The following is a 27,204-nucleotide window of genomic DNA, read 5'->3' on the forward strand; positions in this document are numbered from 1 at the left end:
AACGGCCGTTGCAATATTTTCGGAAGTGCCGACACACATAATGTTGTAAGTACAGCTTAGGAGGAATACGATCAAAACCATCATAAGAAATAGGAAGAAGTTTATTTGCAATGAAGACGCTATGAATGAACGGCGTTTAGCGACGGCAAGTTATGAGCGTTCGGAAATTTATAAGTTGACGTGATTGCTAACTATGGACATGCGGACGATGAAGACCAGTTTTGTCGGGAGATGGCTTTGCGGTGATGACCTGATATCGGGCGACTCATGGCAGACGAACAAGCAAGTTTCTTCTCAGCGAATGGTAAGTGTTCAGTGTCAAGCACAACACGTGGCTACCGACGTTATCGACGTTTCGAGCACTTACCGCTTTCGACAAAATCCTGGCACCTGGGCTAACTTTCTGGAAAGACTCGAAGTCTTCCTTGAGTCCAACACCATCATGAACAGTAACTGAAAACGATCCACCATTCAGTCGGTGGGTGGCGAAACGTATCCACATCTGTGGAGTCATGGGCGATGCGTACTCTAAGTGGCTGGAAGTTTACACGATGCCTGCCACGACGTCCAAACACGTCATTGACGTTCTACGGTCTCTTTTACCTACTTTTGCCCTACCGAAAATACGTTTCTCTGATAACGCGCCAAATCTTGCTTCAAATAAAATAAACACGTTTTTGAAGAAAAAAAAACCTGCATCAGGCATCACATTAGTGCACCACACCATCCTGCAACTAACGGGCAAGCAGAACAGGTGGTGTGCGAAACGAAAAAAAGCCCATTTGAAGCTTACGGAAGAAGCAGTTCAGTAAAGAATCGCCAGGTTCTTGTTCCAGCAGCACGCGACGGTCTCATCTTACACGGAAAAAAACCCGCCGAAGCAATATTCGGCGGACGAAGAGCCACACCCCTCGATCTCATGATGCTATGGCCTACGAACAAAGATCGAGAGATTCCCAGATCGGGAGTAATGGCAGTTTATTCGGTCGGACAACTCGTCTGTGTGAGGAATTTCAGCGGAAGTCGGGCCTTCCATGTAAAACTTGAGTAGAAAAGGCTCTATGGTTGGTTGACCAGGAGGTGTCATCTCTCTGAATACGTTGGATATCAATGCCCTTAAGTGTAAATATAACTAAATCACAAAAGTCTTTTTGTGTATTGTGTAACTGCCCTTGTATTTGATAGTAGAAGCTATGGTGGGTGATTTGAACCTTTCACACCAGGCTCCTTTTTCTTATTTTCGCCTCATACTCCTTTGCGGTTTAAGTATGCTTCAAGAATCTTTTGGAACGGGGACACTTTACGTCATCGAGGCCATTTGTTCCAAGTAGTCAATCAGGGAATGCTGCTAGAAATCCGTCCCTCATATTAACGAACAAGCCGCACTTCTGCACAGTGCAGTTTTCCTGTTCCACGTACAGTTGTAAAGCAGCAGCAGCATTGATTCTACCATATACTGTTGCGGGTGAAGAAAGTCTTTGGATACACGATACTTGAAACAAGTCTGGCACCGTACGTTGTGGTTCGACACCCACTAATGTCGTCGTCCTTATAGAGCCTCATCATTTAATCATTACCTCGTCACCTCATGTTGCTCTTCATCAACAATAAGTACAATAGGCTACCGCCATATTACAATCCAAGAATTGAAAAATTGAGTCGTTCAGTCCTTCAACAAGTTGATTATTTATATAATGTTATTACGTTACATTACCTCGAGACGATCGACGTCCATCGTCGATCTTCAAATACTTATACCTGTATATAAATTAGACGCACAAAGGGGGGGGGGGGGGGGGGGGGGGCGGTGGCCGAGTGCTGGGTCTATCGCACACCAGCTCGGAGCACTTGGAGCGAAAGCTCGCGCTGCAGAACCCACCCCGCCCCTGCCCGTTTCGATCTGGCATCGTACCGGCGTGCGGTCGTGTATCACTACTGCGTGGTGCACGTTAAAGACCCCAGGCTAGCGGTTGTACCGCACTGGCTAAATTGCTCATCTACAGCTGAGACACCAGACGCCCACTAAGGCAGACTAACTTCCGGCTGTAAAAACATACACACAACAATTTGCAATTAGACGCATAATAACAAAGAACACAGCGTGCCGCCTCTTTTCTTTGGATGCCTTTTTTTTAAAACCAGCGCAAGCTCGTGCGTTCTCTCTTTTGAGACGGTTAGAACGGTCGCTAATAAGACCCGCGTTTCTCCTACCCGCCCGCTTCCTCCTCTCATTATGTGTATTTGGTTATAACTAAATAAGGCTATAATAATGCTGTATTATTCATATTTACTTTCAGTTTCAGTCAGGAAAAAGGAGTTTCGCGGGATCTAGAGCCAATAAATGAGCTGCGCTTAGAGTATCGGCACTCTCTTCCCCGACAGTGTTGTGAACGCCGCCATTTTGGCGCTTGTGCAGAGCAGGCGCAACTGCCGATCGTCAGGATTCAAAAGTGCGACATCCTCAGCATTAGATTCGGTGTTAGAAAGCTCATGTAATGTTGCTTTGCTTTGTCGCAAACTGTTTAAAGTGGAGGACGGAAAAGCGTTTCTTGTGATTTCAGATAAAGCTTCAAATAACTGGCAACCATGATTTTAAGCCACAATAAGGCCAAGTGTCGCTACTCTGAAGCGTAGCTTGTTTAATAACGCTATTCATGCTCTTGTTCAAGAGGCTTGTAATACCTGGAGGGGCCATGACGTAAGCCCCGTGGATTCCACAAGCCACTACCTTTTGACACCTGCCTCTTCTTCAATGTTCCCGCTTGTGCCTGTAAATTAGCTACGGTTCAGAGTAACGGCACTTGGCCATATTGTGGCTTAAAATCATGGTTGCCAGTTATATGAAGCTTTATCTAAAATCACAGGAAACGCTTTTCCGTCCCTCACAAATGTTTAAACAACCCGCGACAAAGCATTGCAATATTGCATCAGCTTCCTAGCACCGCATCTAATGCTGAGGAAGTCGTACTTTTGGATCATGATGATCGGCAGTTGCGTTTGCTCTGAGCGAAACCCAAAATGGCGGCGCCCAAAACAATTTTGGGGAACGGAGTGCCGATACTTTAAAGCTCATTTAGTGACTCTAGGCATACAGTGAACTCGAGTGTATTCTTTTCCTCTTCGTCTTCATTGTTTATTGATTTCAATCGTATCGAATAATGAACACATTATATCACGCTACGCTTGTGTAATTATTTGTCTTAGATTTATTAGCATGACCCAGTACTTAAACCATTCAGTTATCGATAGTAAATCTTCCAATATATTTTTTAAATGTGAGGGTAAAAAGACACGGAGATTGATGATGATACAGACGCCAACGCCGCCCTCGGAAATTTTTTTTAACATTAGAAATCAGCAGTTTATCTGCCAAACGCCAGGTAGCGCAACAAAACACCCAAACAGTTTTTAAATGTTTTTAAAATTAGCTAAGCTCTACACCTATTACGAAACCAAAGCAAGATCATTGTCACAATTTAATACATCGCAATGTATATCTATTCCAAACAATAAACATTATTAGATGCCAATAAATCTGTTTGATGTCCAAAAAAGATATGCGTCAAAACAGGTAAGTTTTAAACGCTCCTGGAGCGTTATGACTTTGAAAAATGAAAAAAAAAAAACCATCGTCCACCTCTTGGGCAACCATTGTAGCTCTAAATGTTATAAAAGTTTTTATCATAGTTTAATTATTTCCTCAGCGGCATTTGAAGTACCATGACTCGAAGCACAAAAAAGTGCTACGTTTGATATAAAATATCTAAACAAAACAATTTTACACAGCATTAAATTTTTTTCTGCATATTACCAATTATAAGCACTACATTTCTAGCTAATTTCATTGCCCTAGCGCATGTCATTAAAAACATATTTGTGTTGAAAAATGTAAATTTTAGGGCAATATTTGGAGGGATGAAAGAAACAAAGTAGTGCAAATACCAAAAAAGTGTATCGTTACATTCTGCTCCGACATCATAACAAAACTGCTATATTGGAACGTGTTATCTTTAATGGATCGTTCATAAAACATGAACTAGCGGAGCAAGTGAGGGTCCGCGCCATCATATTCGCAACGCTACAAATGCGCATGAACAGTAAAAACCAATACGTACATAATATCAAATGAAAAGGATTGCATTGCCTTTCGAATGACATCAATCCCACAAAACAGTATTTAAAAGGAGATGAGTAATGACCTGCCAAAAAGTACCTAAACTGCCACAGATGCAACAATTTTTGTACTTTGCGCAAATACCGCTTAAAACGGATCCCTAACGTTAATGACCTATGAAACACGCGTTCGTTTTTCACCCCACGCAATAGGAGTCCCAGAAAAAAAATTAAAGAAAAACGAGCAGCGTTCACCTTCTCAACTCGCAGCCAGAACAAGCGGCCACGTGATCTGGAGCCGATTATATGCCGCCAGTGTTGATCATAGCCACGCGCTGGGGTTGGCAAAGCGCAGGACACGCGCTGAGTTCCAGACACTGTTAGGGCTTGGCTGTTGTCGTCGTTGCAGCGATTGGACACGGGTCACTACCCGAATGCTTCTCGAGCTAGCAATTATCACGAGCCCAAGTCGAGTGCCCACGCAATGCTCGGGTACAATCTATGAACCGCATTGAAATATCGTCACTTGGGTGTACTGCGATCCCCACGTTACGTCATAAAATTTTGCAAAGGAGAGATTGAATGAAATTGACCGCTTTTGTCCTTGAAATTACACCGCAACAAAGGAGTTTCTTGGCCAGTGGCGTTGCGTGTGAGTATCCTTGAGTCCCAGGTGTGCCAGTAAGCTCGTGTCAAGTGAAAAACATTCCAATTGAATATCGTTGCACCGCTCCTTTAAGAGCTATACTTCGTTTCAGCTTCGGTCCAGACGCAACCGATGTTACAAGCGCGAGCATGTGGCCCAGGACAGTGCTTGCACTGCACGAGCGCGCGTGCTCGGCAGGGATGCTGAACGCCCGGAGCTCGCACTTATAGCTTTGGCTGCGTCTGGACCGAAGCCGAAACGAAGTATAGACCGATCTCATTAAAGAAGCGGTGCAACGATATTCAATTGGAATGTTTCTCACTTGACACGAGCTTACTGGCACACCTGGGACTCAAGGATACTCACACGCAACGCCACTGGCCAAGAAACTCCTTTGTTGCGGTGTAATTTCAAGGACAAAAGCGATCATTTTCATTCAATCTCTCCTTTGCGAAATTTGATGACGTAACGTATGGATCGCAGTACACCCAAGTGACGATATTTCAATGCGGTCCATAGATTGTACCCGAGCATTGCGTGGGCACTCGACTTGTGCTCGTGATAATTGCTAGCTCGAGAAGCATTCGGGTAGTGACCCGTGTCCAATCGCTGCAACGACGACAACAGCCAAGCCCTAACAATGTCTGGAACTCAGCGCGTGTCCTGCGCTTTGCCAACATCAGCGCGTGGCTATGATCAACACTGGCGGCATATAATCGGCTCCAGATCACGTGGCCGCTTGTTCTGGCTGCGAGTTGAGGGGGTGAACGCTGCTCGTTTTTCTTTAATTTTTTTCTGGGACTTCTATTGGCGACGTGCGCGACCGAAAGCGTCGCTGTGGTCGGCCTTCCACGATTGGCCCAAAAGCTGTCTGTGACGTCGGAAAGGGTATACCATCGACGGAAATAAGAGGAATGAAAGAACTTTAATTTCGACGGTGTTGGCAGTGTTGTTTTGAGAGCGCAATGATTTCAGGCTTCCACCATGCTATTTACAGATACCACCGAACTTGTTGTTTGCAAGGTAATGACGTCACAAGGGGGAACCGTAGGAGGGCGCCACCAAAACATCTCGCCGCTAATTGCGTGGGGTGAAAAACGAACGCGTGTTTCATAGGTCATTAACGTTAGGGATCCGTTTTAAGCGGTGTTTGCGCAAAGTACAAAATTTTTTGCATCGCTCCTTTAAGTGTTGGGCGCATGCGTGAAGCCGCCATAACGTTAGTTCACAGGATACAGAGCTCCAGCAAAGTTGTCGCACGTGTTCCCTCGATGCATCGCGGCAGCGGTGGCGTAACCAAACTGTGAGAAAAAAAAACAAACAAATTAGTCGTTAGTTTTTTATACAGCAGGAGTTTAGTCTGCCAGAACATGGCGACATTGTTACCCACTGTAGATGAGCAATTTAGCCAGTGCGGTACAACCGCTAGCCTGGGGTCTTTAACGTGCATAGTGATACACATCCGCACGCCGGTACGATGCTCATCCAGATCGAAACGGGCAGGGGTGGGGCTCGAACCCAGGATCCCTGGGTTCTGCAGCGCGAGCTTTCGCTCCACGCGCGTCGAGCTGGGTGTGCGCTTTAGCCCACTCGGCCACCGATCCCCCCAAACTGTGAGATCGGTTATTATGTTCAGCAAGGCGGCCCTCCAGCAACAAAGAGGAAGTCAAAGTGAAGACAAACGCCTGGAACAGTTAAGGCCGGTTCTCACATGCTGCGAAGCGCTGATGTAGCGCTTCTCACGTGCCGTCAGCTACTTATCGTCTGCCATGAGCAACAGTTTTGACGGTGCGATACAAAGCTGGTGAACGCTCCCGTCGGCACGCGCTTAGCGCGAGGTAAGCGCTATGCTTGTAGCGCTCCGCTGCATGTGGGAACAGGCCTTTAAGGTCAAAGAGGAGCGAAATGACAAAGAAAAAAAAAAGTTTGCTTATGGTGTGTGCAAATGTACTCGACGCAGGATAATGAGACCTGTGGGGGATACATAAAATTGTCTATATAGTTACGTAGGTATGTGGGCGTGACGTGGTGCATTTCCTGGCGTCCTACGCACTCTTATTTCGTTTACCTCCTAACTTTTGGTTACTTTCTGACTGTCTTTATTTTGTCCCTCGCCTTGTTCTGCCTTATTGGGAAGGAGATGTGCAGTCACTTCTTGAACAGTCCGCTTCAGCTGCTTGGATAGCAAACAAATTACTTGTTCGTTTTATTATTATTATTAGTTTTTGTTAGAAAGATGGTAGACTATACGTTTTGAGCGACGCGCTCGTGTTAACACCGTGCAAAGTGATCAGTGGCGAAGCGAGGAACTTTTTTTTTTTTTTTTTTGCGGCTCTGGGGGTGGTGAGGAGTTGAACGTCAGAGTAGACATTTGCTGGAGGATTTGCTACTAAATTTATTTGAAGTTTTTGGCCGGATCAATGAACGACAGCAGTAAACTTATGACTGGGTTAGTGGAAACAAATTGGTGAGCATTTGCCCGTTGAACTTTTGTTCAGTTCCACAGAAAGTCATAGGGTTGTTGGTAGGCATCAATGAACGTTCAGTTAATCAGCGCCGTGTTCAAGAAAGAAGAATCCCCTCAGCTCGTGATGATGGGTTTTGCAGGGAGACGGCGTTTTCGTCGAGCCCGTGTCCTGCATGCCGACGCACCTCGGAGCCTGTGCCATGTTGATGAGCCGCGTGGTGCTTCACAGTGCGGCAACGGTCTCGTGGATTTTGCCGGACGGAAGCAAGGTTCCGGCCGAATCGGGTCCCAGGGGAGTGCTTTTCCGGATGGGCGCGTCTGAGTGCGAGCACGCGCCAGAGAAGCGCGAGCGGACGTTGTCCGAAAGGTGCTCGGCTCTCCTGCACTCTGATGGCACGTGCACGCTGGAAGTGAGCGACTGCCGGGTGGCAGACTCTGGCGTGTATACCTGCATCGTGGAAGATGATCAGAGTGCACCAGTGTCGTCGGCAGCGCACTTCGTTGTCATGGGTAAGGATCAATTACCTTAATTTTCTCGAAGCCGTGTGGGAGATGATCACTGCGGCGAAATGGGAAAAAACTGACAAAACCCTACCGAGACCGTGGCGTAACCAAATTACGCAGTCACCAGGAAAAAGTCGAATACAGGATACTATGTGATCAGGTAGGTCATTTACAAATGTTAGAAAAAGCAGAGGTCCGAGAACACTGCCCTGGGGGACTCCGGATGCTACAGGAGAACAAGCTGAGGACTGGTTGTTAACCACAGTATGCGGAGTACGATTGGTTAAAAATTGTCCTATCTATGATGTTTCGAGTGGATGCATGTGAAGTTGATTTAGCTTGAGCATGAGTAAACGATGGGATACCTTATCGAATGCTTTAGAAAAATCAATGATTATGGCGTCTGTCTGTATGTTATTATCGTTGTTACTGTGTATTTCATGAACAAGTTGTACTATACTCCGCGACAACTTTTCTTGGCAATGTAGTGGAAGGTACGTCCCGCGTCCCCTCTCCCATTTTGAGTGTACGCAGGCTCTCCTCCTCTCCCCGGAAATGGGGGAGGAGGAGAGCCTGCGTACACTCAAAATGGGAGAGGGGACGCGGGACGTACCTTCCACTGCATTGCCAAGAAAAGTTGTCGCCGAGTATAGTTGTGTTTCGCGAGAATACCCGTGCTGATTTGAAGAAAGGATGAGGTTATTTTCGAAATCTTCATGGCATTTGAATATATTATGTGCTCAAGTAGCTTGCACGGGACACTGGTTAGATATATAGGACGACAATTTGATGGTAAAGTTTGATCCCCCGATTTGTGTATGGGACCACTCTGCCAATTTTCCAATCTGTAGAAAGCTCGCCAGAAGACAAAGATTGTTGGAAGATAATTATCAGAAAACGAGCTGAGCGCAATTTAGTGAAAAAACAGTTAGGGCGCAGGCGAGCTGGTGTAAGTTTACCATTTTTCAGACCACCTGAGACTGGAGACGTCGTCGTGTTTCTTCCACCCAGTCTCGGGTGGTCAAAAAATTGCAATTTAGTGATTTTCAGTAATTTGGAGTTCATTTTGTCGTCCCCAAAATAGAGAGAGAGAGAGAGAGAGAGATGGGAGATGGAGAGAGAGGTGAACTACACGATGCCGACATGAGCCAGACGTCGCCCCCACACATCAGATATACTTCCCCTGTTGCATTTGCAAGTTAGCGAATCGTGGTGATATTTCCTTCTAGGCTCAAAAGAACATCACTCCAACCTTGCTGTAGTTCTTTCGACGAATATTTTTGCGAACGGGCCGCTCCGACAAGTTTCCCGTTCGATTAATTCGCCTAATGCGAATTGCCTCATTCGACGAATTGTTTGTTTACCAGTTGTCCGTCGATGAACGGCCTTTGGACGAATTGTCTATAGACCCCCCAAGCGAATTGACTCGGGGCTCCACCACCAGCCCAAAATATATATATAATTTGTTTTTGTTAGCAACCTTCTTTTGCCCGGTATCAGGATTGTTTGTTTAAAAATACCGGCCAATTGTTGCAATTGGACGTTTCGGTGCGGGGCGACCACTTTTTCGATGAAACGGCGTTCGGTGAAATGTTCTGGAACCCGACGCGTTTCCCGGTTTTTTTTTTTTTTTTTGCTTCGGGGTGATTTTCTTGATTATTGCTTTGCTCGATGCAACTCGGGCGCAGCAACGCATATCAGCCGCCGCTCCCGTGGTCCGGGAACTTTTGTCCCCGACTGTACAATACACCCGCACACAATGGATTACCAACTATTAAGCACCGCGCCCATTTACGATGTTCAACAAAAAGGCCACAGTTTACGTACCGTGAATGATGAATCGCAGACGTTCGTCTGCACCGAAGAAGGCAGTGTGTAAGCTTCCACAGCGAAGGCGTAGGACTTACTCCGCTGCCTCGACGAGGTTGTCGCCAGCGTGCACAGGTCTGTGCACAGTTTTGTCAGACAGTTGCGGTAGGTTGATCAAACTGTTCGTCCACATTCCATGATCGTAAGGCGGAAAACACAGCTGCCGTGCCATCGCACACTGCCCGTACGGTTGTCTCTGATGCCTCCGACGTGCTTCGATACCAACGTTACTAGAACAACTCAGGAAACTACCATAGAGCCTGCTCTGAAAAAGTGGCACCGATCCGTACTCGAGAACCGAGCTAATGGTGATCGCAACGCTTTTTCTCCCGCAGCGGCCACCCGGGGAACTGCACGGCTGCTTGTATTGGATCCGGAGTATCACATTCGATTAGCGGCGAGATGTTTTGGTGGCGCCCTTTTATGGTTCCCCCTTGTGACGTCATTACCTTGCAAACAACAAGTTCGATGGTGTTAGTAAATAGCATGGTGGAAGCTTGAAATCATTGCACTCTCAAAGGAACACTGCCAACACCGTCAAAATTAAAGTTCTTTCATTCCTCTTATTTCGTCAATGATAAATCCCCTTTCCGACGTCATAGTCAGCGTTCGGCCAATCGTGGAAGGCCGACCACAGCGACGCTTTCGGTCGCGCACGTCGCCAATAGCGTCCGCTGCGACTCTTCTGTTTTGGCTTTAATCGGCCATTTTGGCACCGAAACATATACGGTAGAAGGGGTTTCGCGAATTACTAACGAAATTAGGACGCGCCCAGGTCTGCCTGAAATCACCGGTGAGGCATGGTTGTATGAAAACAATATTAATTTTGCCGTAAAACCTTGTAAACTAAAGATGTTAGAAAACATCTCTAGCCTGTTGTTTTGTACTAACCTCCAATAAAAGTTCCTACAAAAAAGTTTTCTTTTTTTTTTTTTTTTTTTTTTTTTTTTTTTTACGCAGAAACATGCTTTTTAAACGCTCTAGGTGACAACAGTCATGAAAAAAGATTGAGCCGCCATCTTGGCACCTCGAGCCTGGGAGTTTAGGTACTCTGGGAACATTCAGTGACTCTAGCAGTAGCCATATAAGGCAACTTTCATGTTTCAATCGTCGCTAAAGGGTGGCGCTATTATCGTATTTAGCTCGGTCTCGGTGGACGTCAACGGCCCGGGTTTCAACGGTGAGTTTCCCAACCGAGTGTTCTAGTAACGTTGTTCGGTACCGGCGACGCTAGCCAACATTAAAATGGCGACGCTCTCGGTGTTGTCACACCACCAAGAAATATACCCCTTTCGAAAGACTGCCCTCTGTTGGCAGCTATGGAATCCCTGTACAATGACGGACTAAACCCGCAACGCCACTGCACAGTTTGTGTTGGGTTGGATTAGAAGGCAAAAACACATCCACAGAGAAAGGTGGTGAGAGCAGTCACGTTGTACTTTCGACGCTGTCTGATTAGCTGGTCGGCTCCTAGCGCTGACCGCGTTCCGGCTATCGCTATTTTATGGAATGACTTGCACGTTCCACGATGTCGGTTGTTCCGCCATTGTTTAATGGTTCCGACTTTCTAATAGTCGGTACGTGACTAGAAATATGTCGCATAAGGTCTGTTACGCATAAGGTGAAATTTCGCATAAGGTCTGTTACGTCGTCAAGCTTTGCAAAGGCGAGACTGACAGAAAAGATCCCCCTTTATCCTTGAAATTTCACCGCGACAAAGAAACTTCTGAATCAGTGGCGTTCTGTGCCACTGATTCAGAAGTCAGACACTTGAGCCAGACTAAGACCATTACGCCCCTGCAAAGTCCATGAACATTCCAACCCGATACCATTTCATGACCCCTTTAAGATTTCTGTACGATAAATATCAGCCCGTTGTTCGTTTTTTCAAATAATACACGGTGTGGAAGTGTTGTTTCGTGCATCAACTAATGATCTCTCTTCAATGTATAGGGAAGCCGAGTGAGCCAGGCAAACCTCACGTTGTGGATGCTCAAGGAACCATGCTGCAGCTACGATGGGAACCATCCCGAGACACGGGAAATTGTCCTATGGTGGGATACCTCGTGGAAAAAAGCATTGCAGGTGACTGACTCTGTGAAAAGTGAAAGCATAGTTCAGGTTGTTTTATGAGAAGCCCTAACGAGAGCCTGGATCACGCATGGTTTACCGCGCTATGAAACCCTCTATCCATGCTATACATGGCTGCACGCCACATCAGCTGCCATTGTGGGAACCTTGCCCTTGCTCCCCAGTGCTTACATTCTGCAGCATACATTTCACACTTCCGAATTCGGCTTTTTGCGGCAAGGATAAGTAGGAACGACCTGCAGCTCGATGTGATGATGTCACGTACAAGCCATGTATAGGCGTTTTCTGTTTCCTGTCCTTCTCAATTACATGTGTTCAATCTCTGGAATGCGGGACGAAAAAACAAAAAAATATTGCAACCTGGAATATGCGAGAAAATATAGGTTAGGCAAAACAAGAATGTGTGACAATCACGCAGTTTTCATAAACACCTTCCAGAGGCGTGGAGAGATCGAAACGATGTTTTAACGCATACCGCAAGTGACGACATTCAAGATGGCTGCGCCCTTTTGGAAGGGGGTATACTTGAGGACTACTTTCTTCGCAATGAAGCCAAATCTACCAAAGCTATTGGTGATCGTGCTCTTGCGCAACTTCAGCTAGGACGAAAGCTAAACACGCAGCGCCACTCCTCCCCATGGCGAGGCGCGCCCGTACCAGTTAGGCGTACGCGGAGCAGACGATGCGGGGGGCTGGTGCGATTGTCGTGCTGCCTCGCGCTTCGTAAAGTACTGTACCGAAAGCAAAAGGGTAGTGAACCAGGCATTTTTATGGAATCAAATGCCACAACATCGTATTAAAGAGGAAGGTAAATATTAGGGCTGGGCGTCGGTTAAAAGTTTAACCCGATTAACCGCCACCCTTTAATCGATTAATTGATCAGTTAATCGATTTCGTTCATTCCCATGCATGCATAATGTTTTTTAGTCAAAATTAAATGTTTTGCCTCTGCTGAATATGTAATAAACGGCGCAGTGACATTTTCGGAGTTTAAATCAACCCCTATATGTAATTCAAAACAGTAAAAAAAAAAAAAAAAAAATACCAACACTTACAAATTATGACAACTCAGAGGTTCGTCGATATTGTCCGGCAATAGCGAACCCCTTTGATTGTTCACAATAGACTCTACTGCGCTAAACGGACACTCGCACGGTGTGCAAGTGGGCGGGAGTTGGACACGTACAAGCTTCTTCGCTTGTTTGGAGTTGCAAGTTTCGCCCCTACAGTTTACTTTAGGTCAAGATGTATCCTAAAGTTCGGCTTCATACAGGTGTGCTCGTCCACGTCTGCGTGGTAAAAGGGGTCGATTTTTACTTGTTTTTTTTTTGTTTTTTGTCAAATTTTAATTAATTAATTGGTAGGTTAATAGATAAAATGCCCAGCCCTAGTAAATATTTGTCTCCCGAAAAGTATTATTCCTTTCCTAGTAGGTGATTAAAAAAAGAGCGCCAGAAGCATGAATCGACAGCTGTGCGGAGGGCAGGTCTAATTACTGTTTCCCTGTCTTGTCGCATAATTCAGCAGTGCAACTATGCTCAATTCACATTAATACGGACTTTTCGTAAACCTCGCGCAAGAGCACGCAGTAGACAGTTTTCATGGCAAACGCCATCAGGCAGCGCTCCAGGTGACGACCCAGAGAACTTCCGGTTTTTTAAAAAAAATGAACATAGCAGCTTACCTTAGCACCGCTGCTTGATATGTTGATGAAACGTTTAACCACCAATAGACCGATCTCACCCGCCAGTTTGGCTGCGCCACCGCTGCCGCAATGCATCGAGGGAACTTTAGTCATTGTGCACGTATGACGACCTCGATGGAGCCATGCGGATGCTGAGCCCGAGGAGGCACGAGTCGTATCGGGCACTGCCGCCTGGCTCATGTAAACTAAAGTTATTGCGGCTTCACGCATGCGCCGAACGCTTGATGGGGTCGGTCTGTTCTCCAGATGAATGCCAAAACAACAAAGAAGCGCGAGACCTGTTAAAAATGTTTCGGATATTCTTGTAATCCAACTTGCTTCCTCCAACACGTTAAATTGTACAGCCCGAAGGCCCTCGTTAAATCTCCAACTTTGTTGTACACGTGCAGCATGTATGCTTTCTAGCGTTGGTGGCATAAGCAAGCTCGACAGGCTTGCAAAGACGGAGCGACCGAAAGTCGTTTGGGACGCGAGCGGCAGTTCATGTGAGCTCTTGTGCCGTCACTTTGAGGGTGGATTGAGCTTTGCGCACGCAGGGACCCACAATCCGCAGCGCCCGCAGGACCCGCGATCCGCAGCGGACGTTCTACGATAAGTGCCTAATATGGCTACGATGCTTCCCCGTGGCTGTCGACAAACGAAACCTGAATATGCATTTACCGTTTTTTACACGACTTTAAATTTGAGAAGCAAGCTCCCTTTTCTAATCTGCCAAGTTTGTTTACTGATGCTTACAAAAGAAAGCGAGCAAGCGTCGAAAGACATGAGGTAAAATGAGACAGATAATCGTAGCCCGCATTGCGCACTTAGTTAAATGCATAGTTGAAAAAAAAAAATAACTGACGGCTTCACTCTAGCTTTTATATATTAAAAGGATGTAGTTAGCCTGCAGCAGGCATGATTACTTTTCAAGGAACTCTAAAAAAATTAGAGACTAGAACATTTCTGGATGACCGCTTAGAACGTGTTGGCAAAGTTAGATTGTATAAAAGGAAAGCAACACACATAAGATCAGGGCAGGAAAAGGGACAAAGATAAATAACTGAAAATGTATGGCTGAACTTAAAAGTTAATTGCATTTTTCGCAGAGAGAGAGAAACATAATATTGACGATTTCCTGGCGCAAGAGTTTTAGATATATCAAGCATAACTGCGCCTAAACAGCGAGCAAGACAAACAAATCACGCAAGAAAACGAATTCGTAGTCACCTGCAGCTGTGTTCAAAATTATCATTCTGAATTCACACAAAGAAAGGAAGATAAAAAAAGACAGTATTGGAGCAAATGTACGTCGATCGGCGATCACTCTTTTACCCATAAAAGAATGAGCGTGGTTACAGACGCACGTGCGTGAATTGCAATTCTATCACTTTAATGGAAGTGGTGCATGTGCGCAAACACAACAAAATGTCGCGGCCTAGTAAAATATTTTCTTTTGTTGATTTGTTCGACCCGCTCAAAATACCTGGGAACAGATGAGCTTCGGTTTTTTATACAGCTTGACCTAGTGTTGCGGTCTGGCTGTGCATGCCTCGTGATTGACTGCATTGGCATGGATTAAAACAGCTGCGGCATGCTTCCAGCAGCCGGTAATTCCGACTTTCTAAGAGCACTTGCCTCAGTTCAAGCAGTGTGTGTACGACAGCGCAGCTGTGCGTGAAAAGGCAATTTAAACAATATGGCATCCACATATTTCTCCGAATAGCTCTGAATTTCGAGAGCGAGCGAAACCATAAAGAAAAGGTTGAATTTTTCGCCGACAATGTGCGAAGAAGCGAAAGTGGTAGCTGTATATATGGGCAGGAGGTCGAACTATGGGGGGCGCTCTGGCCCGTTTGTTTCCCCACACCTCGGTGTTTACTCAACACAAGTCCTGTGCACATGCCCACAGGCCTTGTGGGCATGTCCATGTCATCTTCTACAATAGAGCGCGGGGTACAGTGTAATGTAAAAAATACTAACAGTCGACGAAGTGACGTAAAGTGCCGGATCTATCCCGAAAGTAGTCGTCAGAGGATGCGAGCTTGACCCACTTGGGCTTTTGTGCTGAGCTGGGCACGTGCATATTGCATTGCTCATGCAGGCCGGAGTAGTAACAAATGAGCCCCTTGTCCCCCTCACCGGAAAACACGAACTCCGAACGCTGACGCCGCGTTCGGTTATGTCGGCCGAGCGCTGAGTCATTGTATTCGTTGTCCCCATCCGTGTAGTTCTAAAGTTAGCCGCTTGGCGCGTCACGGTCAGTCCTCCTCCCCAATAGCATGGTCGCGCAATGCGGGTGGAATGGTCCCATCGCGTACCCGAGGACGGAGGTACGACGCGTGGAAGGGCGGTGAACTTTTTACCGCGGTTAAAGTTATCCGGCTTGATGCAAACGGGCCCTGAGTTTCTTCAGTTTGGCCAAGAAGCTCTCCCTTCATACATACAGGGTGTTACACGTAACTTTAGCCAAAGTTTACAAACATCTTGGTGCATTTTAGAAAGACGAAACCAAAGGAATAAGTTTGTTAACTGCTTGGTGCTCGACCAACGAGAAACTCGTGGGACACTCGATCAAACGCTTGACTGAGATCCGTCTGCAGTACCGCTAATGGTTGATAACCTTCGGCTCTCGCTTCACAGGCAAAACGCATGACCTGAAGGTTGCGATAAATGGACCGTCCTTTCAATCCGTAGGTTTGGTGCTCTCCGATGACGTTTTTCAGTCCAATGTCCAGACGCTGTGCCAATATAGTCGGCGTTATCTTGTAGTCTGTGCTTAACAGACTTATAGGACGGAAGTTTGTTACTTCGGGAATTTTGCCTCAGGTTTGTACTTTTGGAATCAAAACAGTGGAACTCTCTTTCATGGATGGTGGAAGTAGCTGTCTTTCTTGTATGTCTTGAAAGATTGCCAGCAGAATGTGGCAGATGAGGAGTGTAAACATCTTATAAAACTCTGAGCCTATTCCGTCCAGGCCCGCCCATACAAAAAATGTCCTATGGTCGGCTGTAGAAAATTCTTTGTGTGGTCGGATTTAGCTATTTGGCCCAATTAGCTAAAGAATTTTCTATGGCTGTCCTTAGCATTTTTTATGGTCGTTTTTATGGGCCTCTTTAGCTTTGTCTATGGCCCTATCGCTGTCCAGCCATAGCGCTCTTTAGCTTTTCTAATAGCTGGCTAAAAACATTCTATATGGCTTACCCTACGGCTCTTTTAAGCCGACACCTATAGCTTCCTATTGCTTTTCTTTTGGTTTCTTCAGCCATCATAGCTTTTTACATGTTCTGCTAAAAAAATGTCTGTGGGTCGCCTTCTGACCCTCTATAGCCAGCATGCTATAGCTGCCTATGACTTTTTCCTTTGGTGTCTTAAGCCATTTATATAATCTGTTAAAGAAGGTTGTATGGGTTTTCCTATGTCTCTCTTTAGCCAGCACACTCTAAAAACAATATTTTTCAAGTTACCCCGACTTTTGAACGCTACATGGTAGATACAGATACGTCACTGAACACACGGAATACACAGAACACAAGCAGGACACTAAAAACTTGGGCCACTGTATATGTGCTGTTTTCCACAAGGCGGGAAAGGCTTGAGTTCAAAATCGGTACGAGTGCGGGGATGAATATTGCACTATAGGCCTTCAGTAGGACCGACGGAATACAATCGTGGCCAGAGGACAAAGACGGCTTCATCCTCTTTACGCACTCGTGTAATAGTTCCTCATAAATTAAAAAAAAAAAAATGAATAAACAGAAACGCAGTACAAGTTGCATTGCTAAAGTCGGTTGGTGCGATATTTTTGTGAAACTTCGGTTCGTGCCTAAATGCGGATTGGAAGTGGTGGGCAAACGTTTCACGAACATCTGTGGTCGAGTAACTCACAAATCTGATCTCCTTCCCAACTTTTGTCTGGGATCGAGAGTGAACATGTTTCCAAAACTTCGGATTTTGTCTTAAATGTATAACTTATCAACGTACGCTTGACGATCACGCTTCACGATTCCCTTAATAATAATAATAATAATAATAATAATAATAATAATGATTAATAACAGCAGTAGTAGTAGTAGTAGTAACACTAGTAGCAGTAGTAGAGAAAATTAGCAATCCTTTTAAACGAGCGTTGACTATATACTTCTTTATCTTCCAACCGAGCACCTCTATTGCAGGCCTGGATTCATGGGAAATAGCGGGGCCTCCCACAGCAAGATGCACTCAGACTGTGCACTGCGATCCTGGCTGTTACGTGTTTCGTGTGTTAAGTAACACCGAACTGGGAACAAGTGATCCCGGCCCAGTTTCTGAGCGGATTAACGTCACAGGTGGGATTCAAACTTCCGTCGGAAATAATCTTTCTGGAGCTTCTTCTAAGAAATTTTAACTTCAGATCAAAGAGCAGTGTCCCAATGTCGACAATGCTAATCTAATGCCATCCTGTATTGCCCACCCCTATAATGTAGCGGATCCGTGACACGGGTCAGAAAATGATTCACATGACGGCACTCTGTTTTATCAAAATTTCGGGTCATGGCGTCACTCTTTCTTTTTAGTTTTAATACATACTACATTATGCTCGTAATCTCATTCAGTGAATTGGATGCCACTCTCAAACTGAACGTGTTTCCTCGTTTTCTGTAGACGACATTTGCCACGCGCAGTCAGGGGTTGTCCTGTGGAGGAAAGACTTCTTGGACCATTACCTTGAGGTAGCTGAATGTGGAAGGTAAGAAAGTATCAGTTACATTATACAGCTCGGGTTAGCAGCGATGGTGCTGTAAAATCATCTCAAGAACAACAATAAACCGTGTTCACCGAAGCAATTTTGTTCGCTCGTCCATATCGATATTAATTTTGTTTCTCAGTTTTATATTTCTGGTACAAGATCAAATTTAAGGTAATTTTCATCGAATGACATTAAAAAAGAAAAGAAGACATTATCTGGTCGGCCAATCTGCGAGCGCCACTTCTGGCGCAGCGCGGTGCTCGCGCGACGCTCGTGGTCAGGGTCGCGATCTGATTCGCCGATCTTTTATTGTCAGTCGATGGAAATGACATTAGATGTTGCCGTGTGGTAGGGATATCGTAGTACCGCCTAACGCCTCACCTTAGCTTACTGCAGTCAACTCTACACGTGCAGGTATCGCTTCAGCATGTTCCTCCCATGCACGACCGTTTGTGCTATACCAAGCTACCTTGTACAGCTAGGCTCGCGCTCTCCTTTCGCAGTACGGTGAGATTTGTGCGAGAGCGCGTGAAAATGAACTGTTACAAACAGCACTAGCCTAACGCGAAACAGTCCTTGGCTCACGTGCAAAAAAAGAGATCAGTTGTGTCGTGGACACGGGTGAAAACGAGTATTTATGTGGACATGGGCGTACCAACCGGGGGGGGGGGGGCAAGGGGGGCGCAAGGAGGGCGCAAGGGGGGCGTTTGACCCCCCCCCCCCCCCACAGTTCTCAGAGTGGAGGGCAAGGCATGTGTTTTGCCCCCCCCCCCCCCCCTGAAACAGCCGCCACTGGGCGGGGCAAACACTGGCCGGTGGCGCCAAAGGGATACCAAGGGCACCGCCCCCCCGGCCCTAGGGGGGGGGGGGGGGAGGGAGGGGGGAGGGGGGTCTGGTTTGCCCCTTCCACTCAAAAGCAAGTTGGTACTCCACTGTATGTGGAGACGTCAATAAGGTGCTCGAAGTATCTTAAAGGGCCCATGAAACGAATTTTGGGTTGGGATGAATGATTTTAAATTGGGACTTTACTAATCGCATATCGTTTAGTTGGCCAAAAGAAAGAGGGTAGAAAGTGAAAAGCCAGCTTTTCAGTACGAACATTTGAAAATATAGCGGGCTATTTTGTACCTTCTTGTCTTCGAAAGCTCTCCGTCTTTTCACTGTGATACATCCGCGGTTCCAAAGGCGCGTCACCGGCGCCAAACTGACGTCAGCTGAGCCCAGCTTACGCATTGGACACGAGAACTGCGTCACTCGGACGTATGCGCTCGTCAACAATCAATCCGTCGACGAATATTTGGATTCGCGTTCGTGGCCAATGAGTGCCCTGACGGAACTTATTGTCACTGGCGAATGGCAAGTTCTATGGTGTGCATAAAAAGCACGGTGGAAGCTAGGAGTCATCGCACCGGTGCCGAAGGAATGTCACGACCACGTGATTTCACAATTCGCATTTGAGTTGAGGATTAAAGCTAAGGAGGAAGAAGTAGGAAAATCGTTTCATGACCCCTTTAAGCACAAAGAGTGAAATATCTGACATGCTACGTAACTTTTTACAGGGGACGATTTTCTACTGTCAAGAAATGCATCCATAATAAAACTGGTGATCGGGTAGGTTTTTATTTTTGTTTTCTTAGAGCGATCGAACGAAATTTTCGGCTCATCTGAGTTCTTCGAGGAAGAGTGCCTTTCCCATTTTATCAGTGAAATGTCCTGCGTGTTCAAGGCTGCGGAACATTCTTGATAACTAGATTTTTGCTTGTGAACTGCCGTAGCATTAACATAATGAATTTTCAAAATTATATCATCTTGGTGTACTTTCTTACTGCAGGTAGCAGCTAAGATGATTAGCGGTCAATACCAGCCCTGCTCAGTCGTAGAGCACGAGTGTCAAATCCTGAGGGGCCTCCACCACCGAGGACTCTTAGAACTGTTGGAGTGCTACCGAACTCCAACCAGCTGCATTCTCGTGTTCCCATTGTAAGTCTTAGCACTCCATTGAGACTCTCAAAGATCTCAACTTTTTACAAAACGGTATTGTCTTGTTTCTACAGTGTTGATGGTCTGAGGCTCTTTGAACATATTTGCCTGAGGTGGGCCTCTTACAGCGAGCATAGCATTTGCATCTACATTCGCCAATTGCTAAATGCTCTGGATTACCTTCACATGCACGGGATTGTTCACCTTGATATCAAGGTGAGATTTTTTTCTTATTGCTAAAAGAAATCTCGAAAAGATAGAAAACCGGAATAGCATATCGCCACGCTCCGTTTCGCCGTAACTTTGCAAACGCCGGAGCCAGCGGCCACAGTGAGCCAATCAGTGTGTCGGAGCGAAGCACGTGACAACGTATTGTTGGAGTGCACTCCTTTGGCGGAGGGAAGTCACGTGCTTCGTTGGCTCGAGGGTGTCGAGGCGTTTTCTCTTTGCCAAGATAGGGTGAAACGAACTATATGGCTGTAGAAGTAATCGATTAACCTGCCATATTGCCTCGCGAATGCACCACTTCACGCCACCGAACCCTTCGCACGAGGGTATAAAACAGTACGACGGGAGACGGAACGGCGAGACGACTTGGGACCAGCGACCGGTAAAGACACCGACATCGCGTCTTCTACATTATTCTCAATTTGACCATGTAGCAATCAGTTAACTAAATAAAACGGTAGTGTTCTTTATCAACCGTTCCATACCATTTTTACTTCCGAGTCGGGTCAGGAACAACCTAAGACGCTACAAACTTATAAGTTAATTAATCAACCGCTGATTAATCGGTCAAAGATGCATTTTTCTTGATGTGGGCACCATCTTCGTCATGGCCGAACTCAACATGAACTGTGTGAACTATTTTCCAGACTATAGTCCGCGGACTATACGTGTTTAAAAGTTTAAATTTTACCCGGTGCGGACTATCTACAGGTGCGGACTATACAATGATTCGTTTTTTTTAGATCGTTCACTGCGACAAGTTGTGAAGGATTTTATGAATGACGGACTATATTAAGGTCGATTTATGTACGATAAAGCTTCTTTGTAAGCTATACAGTACGCATTTGTGAAGGTGTGCTGTGTATGATAGCTGTGTATGACACTTTTTTACGTTCGGACTAGGCACTAAGTGCGGTCTATCCACGGGGTGCGGACTATACTCCGGAAAATTTGGTATGTTTTTTTTTTTTTTTTTCGCATCTGTCTTATGTTTGAATCAATTTAAAGGGCAACTCCGCTCAGTTCCGAAAATTTCGGGATTATGAGGTATTTCACATTGTGGGAACCACGTGTTCACCTATCTAGGCCTAGCCACGGCAAGCCGTGGGGCGTCACCATGTCGGGGCGCATCCCGAATGCGAGACGAGGCCCTATTCTCTTGTGGACGGCTCTCCCTCGCTTTTCTCGGGTAATTGGCCTACAGTACATCCTTCGGGATTTTGATATTTAGACCGTCCTCCCCTCCCAGGGAACGAACCTACTTCCGACAACAACGGCCAGACGCTCTCGTCAGGGGAGGCACTTGGAAGCTTTATTTGGGGCTCTCCCCCTTTCCGTGAATCTGTCTCTTGCGGCAGCGCGGAGTCCGACCCGTGATCCTATCACATTAGGGAGTTTTCATAGGTTGTTTTCGCTGTCCCGCAACGTTTTCCGCAACCAGTTACAAGATCCGGGGCTCTGCAGGCAAGGATGTCGCGCATGCGGAGTAGTGGATTCTTCGGAGAGCATAGCGGAGGTGGGAGAACGGTTATGAAAACTCCCTATTGAGGCAGCGCCGATACTACGGACTTTATCGAGGGAAAAGCGTGTTGGCATCAATAAACACGGCTTTCTACAGACCCACATACCTACTGGGTTGTTACATGGCAAAGATGGCAAAGATGGCAAAATTACTTTTCGAACGTAATTAAATTACATTACTCATTACTTTTATCAAAAGCACGGAAATGTAATTAAATTACATTACAAATTACCGCAGACTAAATGTGATCACATTACGTTACAAATACTTTTTGAGAAGTAGTGAAATTACTCCGAAATTAGTTTTCAGTTCCTTCAGGTAGAAATTCGTGCCCGTGACGATGGAAGTGTTAAACGTAACGTAGAGCTTCTTAAAATACGACTAAAACAGACAGCTTAACATATTTGCTGTTCATTCAACGGCTAAGTTGAGCGTTGAATGGCAGATGTGATTCCGTCCTCCTGATTTCGGAGAAGTCGTCCACTTCGATTGGTCCGGCCATAGCAGCTCGTTTTTACATGAAGTCGTAACGACTGTTGTGAGATGTGCTGAACTGCCCCTTATGGAGCTTTTGGCGGACGGTATCCGGTCGTTCTCGAATTCTTTTTGCACACACTAGGTTCAGGAAATGCCTAGAAATTTTCTTCTCACTCGAACGCAGTCGAAACGTTTTCTCTCAAGAGCACTGGTCGACCCATTCCCGGACATTCTTCTCGAGAAGTATTGATCCATATCACCAGAAGTGCGCGAATTATCGCGCGTTGTCACGCAAGGGGGCCGGATGTTTTCTGGGGAGAAACGCCACCAGAGCTGGACGCCTCCTGAAATGTGTCCTTCGCTAACGAACCAGCAACTCTATCTGCGGGTTTGCTTTTTCCTGATATAACTTCACAAGACGAGCCTGGTTTGCTTGCGTTTTGCCGTTTTCGACTATATTACGTTCACACATAAGCTCATAGTGCTATGGTAGCTACGCGCCCGTCAGAGCAGTCAATTGCCTCCCTTTCATCATTTGACTTTGCTCTCTGCGCGTTGGTCTTGGCGGCATACTTGGGTAGTAATTTAATTACAGTAATTTAATTACTTTTTGGTAACTTGTAAGTGTAATTAATTATTTTTGGATTAAAGGAACTGTAAATGTACGCGGGACAAATGTAACGAATACTATTGTATAACGACGCAAAGTTCAATCCGCAAAGTGTTAATAATTGTTAAGCCACAGCATGACACACCACGGTTTCTTGCAATTTAGTTTTTGTTTTATTCTTGTTGTTTCCCTTTATTTTTCTGTAGCAAAGCCTTGGGGGGGGGGGGGGGGGGGGGGGGGGGGGGGGGGGGGGGGGGGGGGGGGGGGGGAAGCACTTGTACAATTGGACTGCCCGTTCTAACGAACAAGCGCTTAAGTGAGATGGATTTGGAAAGTGTATTTTGGAAGAAAACCTGAAATAAACTATTCTAACTATTATAATTGCAATTTAATTACTTTTTAGCGTCAGAAATTGCAAAATTTCACGCACAATTACAATTACTTTAGCAAGACTTTGCGGTGCCGACGGTACCTCTCTGAAAGCGTGAGCGCTCGCACGAGCGGCCTAATGCTCGGTGACACTCGCACTCACACGCACAGCAAAAATAGCGTCGCGATGTTTGCTTTTGTTGCTTACACTGCGGGCTGAGAGAGAATCCTCTTTGGAGCCTACCTGAACGGCGCCGCGTGGCGCCGCCTACGGTGCGAGCAGAAAACAACAACGTAAACATGCCAAAATATTCAGAGAAAAAAAAAATTAAGCTTCAGCTCTTGGCGTAGGTTGGGGAATTTAATTGTCTACGAAGTAATTTTTTTTTCGTTTTTGTACGTTTTTTACTTCTCTTTCCAGTACTGTCGCGTATTTGTATCTTTGTATTATTTGCAAGTTTATTTCCTGCTAGTTTTACTTCGGATATTATTTGTATAAGTATTTTGTAGACTGACCTCGCACCTGTGAATATCGTCACTAATGCTTCAGGAGCCCCGATTCGGGGCTCCCGAATCGTCGCATTTTTATTTGCCTGGCTAATAAAAGTGTGTCAATCTAATTTTTACTTTAGCGATCTGGCGTGTTCAAGTATATTAACTAATTTATTATTATTTAAGTAAAATAGAAGAACGTAAGACTTTATTGCCCCAAATTATTAAGTTGTATCATTAATTTAACGAAATTTAAAGAAAAAGAAAAAACAATACGTGACATTTATGTACAAATGTGGTGCACTCTATACAACTTGTTTAAAGTTATATAGCCCAAGAATAATTGTAAACCAATTGCATTACTTTTAATGCTAATTTGTATTGTAATGAATTACTTTTCACGTGGTCGTCATCGTAGTTAAACCACTTTGGAGCAGAGTAATTGTAATTAAATTACACTTTGAAAGCAATTTACCCATATATGATTGGCGGGTGCGTCATCAAGTGACGAAAAATTGACGAGCGCGGCTTCTAGTGCACTGGCAGCTTAGGGGTGAAGGGAACATACGAAAAGCATATTCACCAACGAAGACAAAGCGACTCACGAGAAGATTGGATCCTTGGCAAGAGGTTTAAGATGAACTCCTGACTCCTCGTCACAGGTTTTAAAATGTGTTGATCCTCTTAGTGACGCGCCCTCCACAGCGTGGAAAAGTCCCCGATGACTTGGCGCCGTGAATCCGTCTTAACTAGTGTTTCGTGAACCGTGGCCTTCCAGCTATGGCTTCTCTCAAAAGCTTTTCTTCATCCGCTCACCTTTCGACCCCACCTTTGTGTGTTCGTCTCGCTCTCGACTCCCGCGTCACAGATTTTGTTCTCAGATGGGCATCGGAAAAAAGGAATTATTATTTCATTACATTACAATGCATTACATTACTAAATTACCAGTATAGAAAAGTCATTAATTACATTACTCACCACAGCAAAAAGTAACTTAATTACAGTAATTTTATTACAGTAATGTCATTACTGCCATTTCTGTTACGTGGTACCCCCCAAAGGGGAAGCCCATACATTCAAAAGAACTAATCAAAGGCACTACGTCATTTGCTTCGCGAAAAATGTGATATATTTTATGAAATTTTAGTTTAAAAATGAGCACAAAGCGAAACGGAAACTTCGACTCCGTCGGGCAACATTGGCCTTGGGCCGCCAAAGACACGGCTACCACGCGGTGCGAGTGGTCACGTGATCCCCTGCGCGAAGACGGGCGTGATTGGGACGGGCCACCGTTGGGGCGGGCCTGTGCAAGGCACCCCCGCATGGGGCACCTGTGAAAGCAGGTGTTTGGAGAGTGGCGTCTCCACGGACCCCGAGCCATGCGGGTTCGCCCGCCCACGTATGGCTGTGCGTGGCTTTCCCGTGTCCGGGGAAAAGGGCATCCAGGTGGTTGAGCCGAGCCCGGGGTAGGTTTGGACCCTTCGGGGCCCCCCGGGTGAGGCAATACACCACTTCGGCCCCCGCTTCTCGTAGACGGGAGTCCTGGTAAGGCCCGACCAGGATGATTCAGTCTAGTCGCCTTTTCTTCTACTATCCCCTCCGATCTTTCGCTTTTACCTTTCCTGTTTCTTTTACTTCCTTCTCATTTCTTTTGCTCCTTTTTCACCCCTCTTTGGCGGCACGGGCTAACCTTGGGTGGCAATGGACCTCTGTCTTGACCCACACTTGGGTATAGTTTCCCGGCAGCATTGTTAGCGTAACGTCTCCAGCCAAGCCCATCTTGTTATGGTGCGTTACCTAACCCCTTGTTGGGCTCGGTGGTGGGCGGTGCACCGCGGATTCTGAACACTCTTTGCCCTCTTATGGCGCCCCACCCCTCCAAACCCCGTTCAGGACACGCCCTTAAAAGGCGCTGCCCTGAACAAAAAACCATCGACAAAGAATGTGAAGTAGAAACTTTTGCTAAGTTTTTCATAGTTCATTCGCTGGATGAACAAAAACCTGTTTCAAAGATCTCACCTTTTATTGTAGCAAAGGTGCTAGAAAACCTTGTAGGGTTTTCCTACAAGGCTAAAAAACAGCACACTGGAGACCTTCTTGTGGAAGTGAACACAAAGAAACAAAGTGACGCACTCCTCAGACTGACTACCATCGTTGATGTGAAGGTGTCGGTGAGCCCTCATCGCACACTAAATACTGTCCGTGGAGTCCTCTCTGAGGACGACTTCTTGCACACCAGTGAGGAAGAACTCCTCGAGGGACTCCAAGGTGCTGGTGTCGTCGCCGTAAAACGCATCATGTTTAGGAAAGATGGCGAAGAAATTCCTTCGAGACATGTCATTCTGACTTTTGGAAGACACACCCTCCCTGAGACAATCAAGGCAGGATACTTGAACTGCCGCATCCGCCCGTACGTCCCCAACCCCCAGCGGTGCTTCCGTTGCCAGCGTTTTGGTCATGGAACACGCAGCTGTCGTGGGAAGGAGACGTGTGCGAAGTGCGGTAGTCAAGGTCATGTTTCCGATACTTGCGAGGCGGCTGTGGCCCACTGCGCTAATTGCGGTGGACCACATCCTGCTTATTATCGGGCATGTCCCTCTTGGAAGTTAGAAAAGGACATCCTTACCATCAAAGCACAAGAAAACATACCGTACCCAGAAGCCAAGAAGCGGTTCTCCTTTTTATCAAAGGGGAGTTTTGCCGAGGTGGTGCGCAGGGGCCCTGCACCACGCTCGGAGTCGAGGGCCACTCAGGTCTCTCCCGAGATCCTGGCGGCCGACTTCAGGGCCCCAGCTCCCCGACAGGGGCAGCAGCTGCTTCCTCCAGTCCCTGGCGGTAGCACGCGTGCTGCTCCTCTTTCCAAGGACAGGCCGGCAACAGCCGCGCCTGCCCCCTCTCGTAGGTCCCCCCCTGGGGAGACGGAGCGAACTTCTCGCTCTTGCTCGCTAGAGAGGGCCCCCCTACCGAAGGAGCAGCATGGTGCCCATGCAGCTCCCGTGAAAGGAGGGGACCGGACGAGCTCAGACGACTCGTCGCCCAGCTCGTCTGCAACCCCCCCAGCCGGTCGTGGCCGGGGTTTGCCCCCCCCGGACACCTGGCCGGACAAGTGCTGCTCAGAAAACGACGGATACCTCTCAGGAGGTGGAGATGTTGACGGACGCTGACAATCTGTCCACTCCTGGGTCCGACCAGGACAATATGGAGTGGGAAACGCCCTCCAGTAAACATAAAAAGAATAAGAAGCCTGTAGTCCCGCCCAAATGATGATCCCAATGTCTTCCACCTAGTTTATGTTGACTCTACAATCTTACTCATTTTATTAGGTTTATTTTTTCAGTAGCTTATTTACATACCTTTTATAGATGACTAAGTTACATTTTATGCAATGGAACTGTCGCGGTATTTTAAGAAATATTGATGAT

The 27,204-nt window shown here is 46.3% G+C and overlaps 1 protein-coding gene across 1 annotated transcript in view; it reads left to right on the plus strand.

Annotated features, from left to right (window-relative positions):
* The window catches only part of LOC8035715 (triple functional domain protein), a 259,166-nt gene that overhangs the window by 200,986 nt on the left and 30,976 nt on the right, over positions 1–27,204 (plus strand). Inside the window, exons 52-58 of the mRNA XM_042287363.1 lie at positions 7,367–7,736; positions 11,553–11,684; positions 17,551–17,703; positions 18,020–18,104; positions 19,664–19,715; positions 19,936–20,084; positions 20,159–20,300. Coding sequence (XP_042143297.1) covers positions 7,367–7,736; positions 11,553–11,684; positions 17,551–17,703; positions 18,020–18,104; positions 19,664–19,715; positions 19,936–20,084; positions 20,159–20,300 — 1,083 coding nt within the window. The remainder of the gene's footprint in view (positions 1–7,366; positions 7,737–11,552; positions 11,685–17,550; positions 17,704–18,019; positions 18,105–19,663; positions 19,716–19,935; positions 20,085–20,158; positions 20,301–27,204) is intronic.

Source organism: Ixodes scapularis, unplaced genomic scaffold (genome assembly GCF_016920785.2).
Source record: "Ixodes scapularis isolate PalLabHiFi unplaced genomic scaffold, ASM1692078v2 PGA_scaffold9__187_contigs__length_104089568, whole genome shotgun sequence".
NCBI lineage: Eukaryota > Metazoa > Arthropoda > Arachnida > Ixodida > Ixodidae > Ixodes > Ixodes scapularis.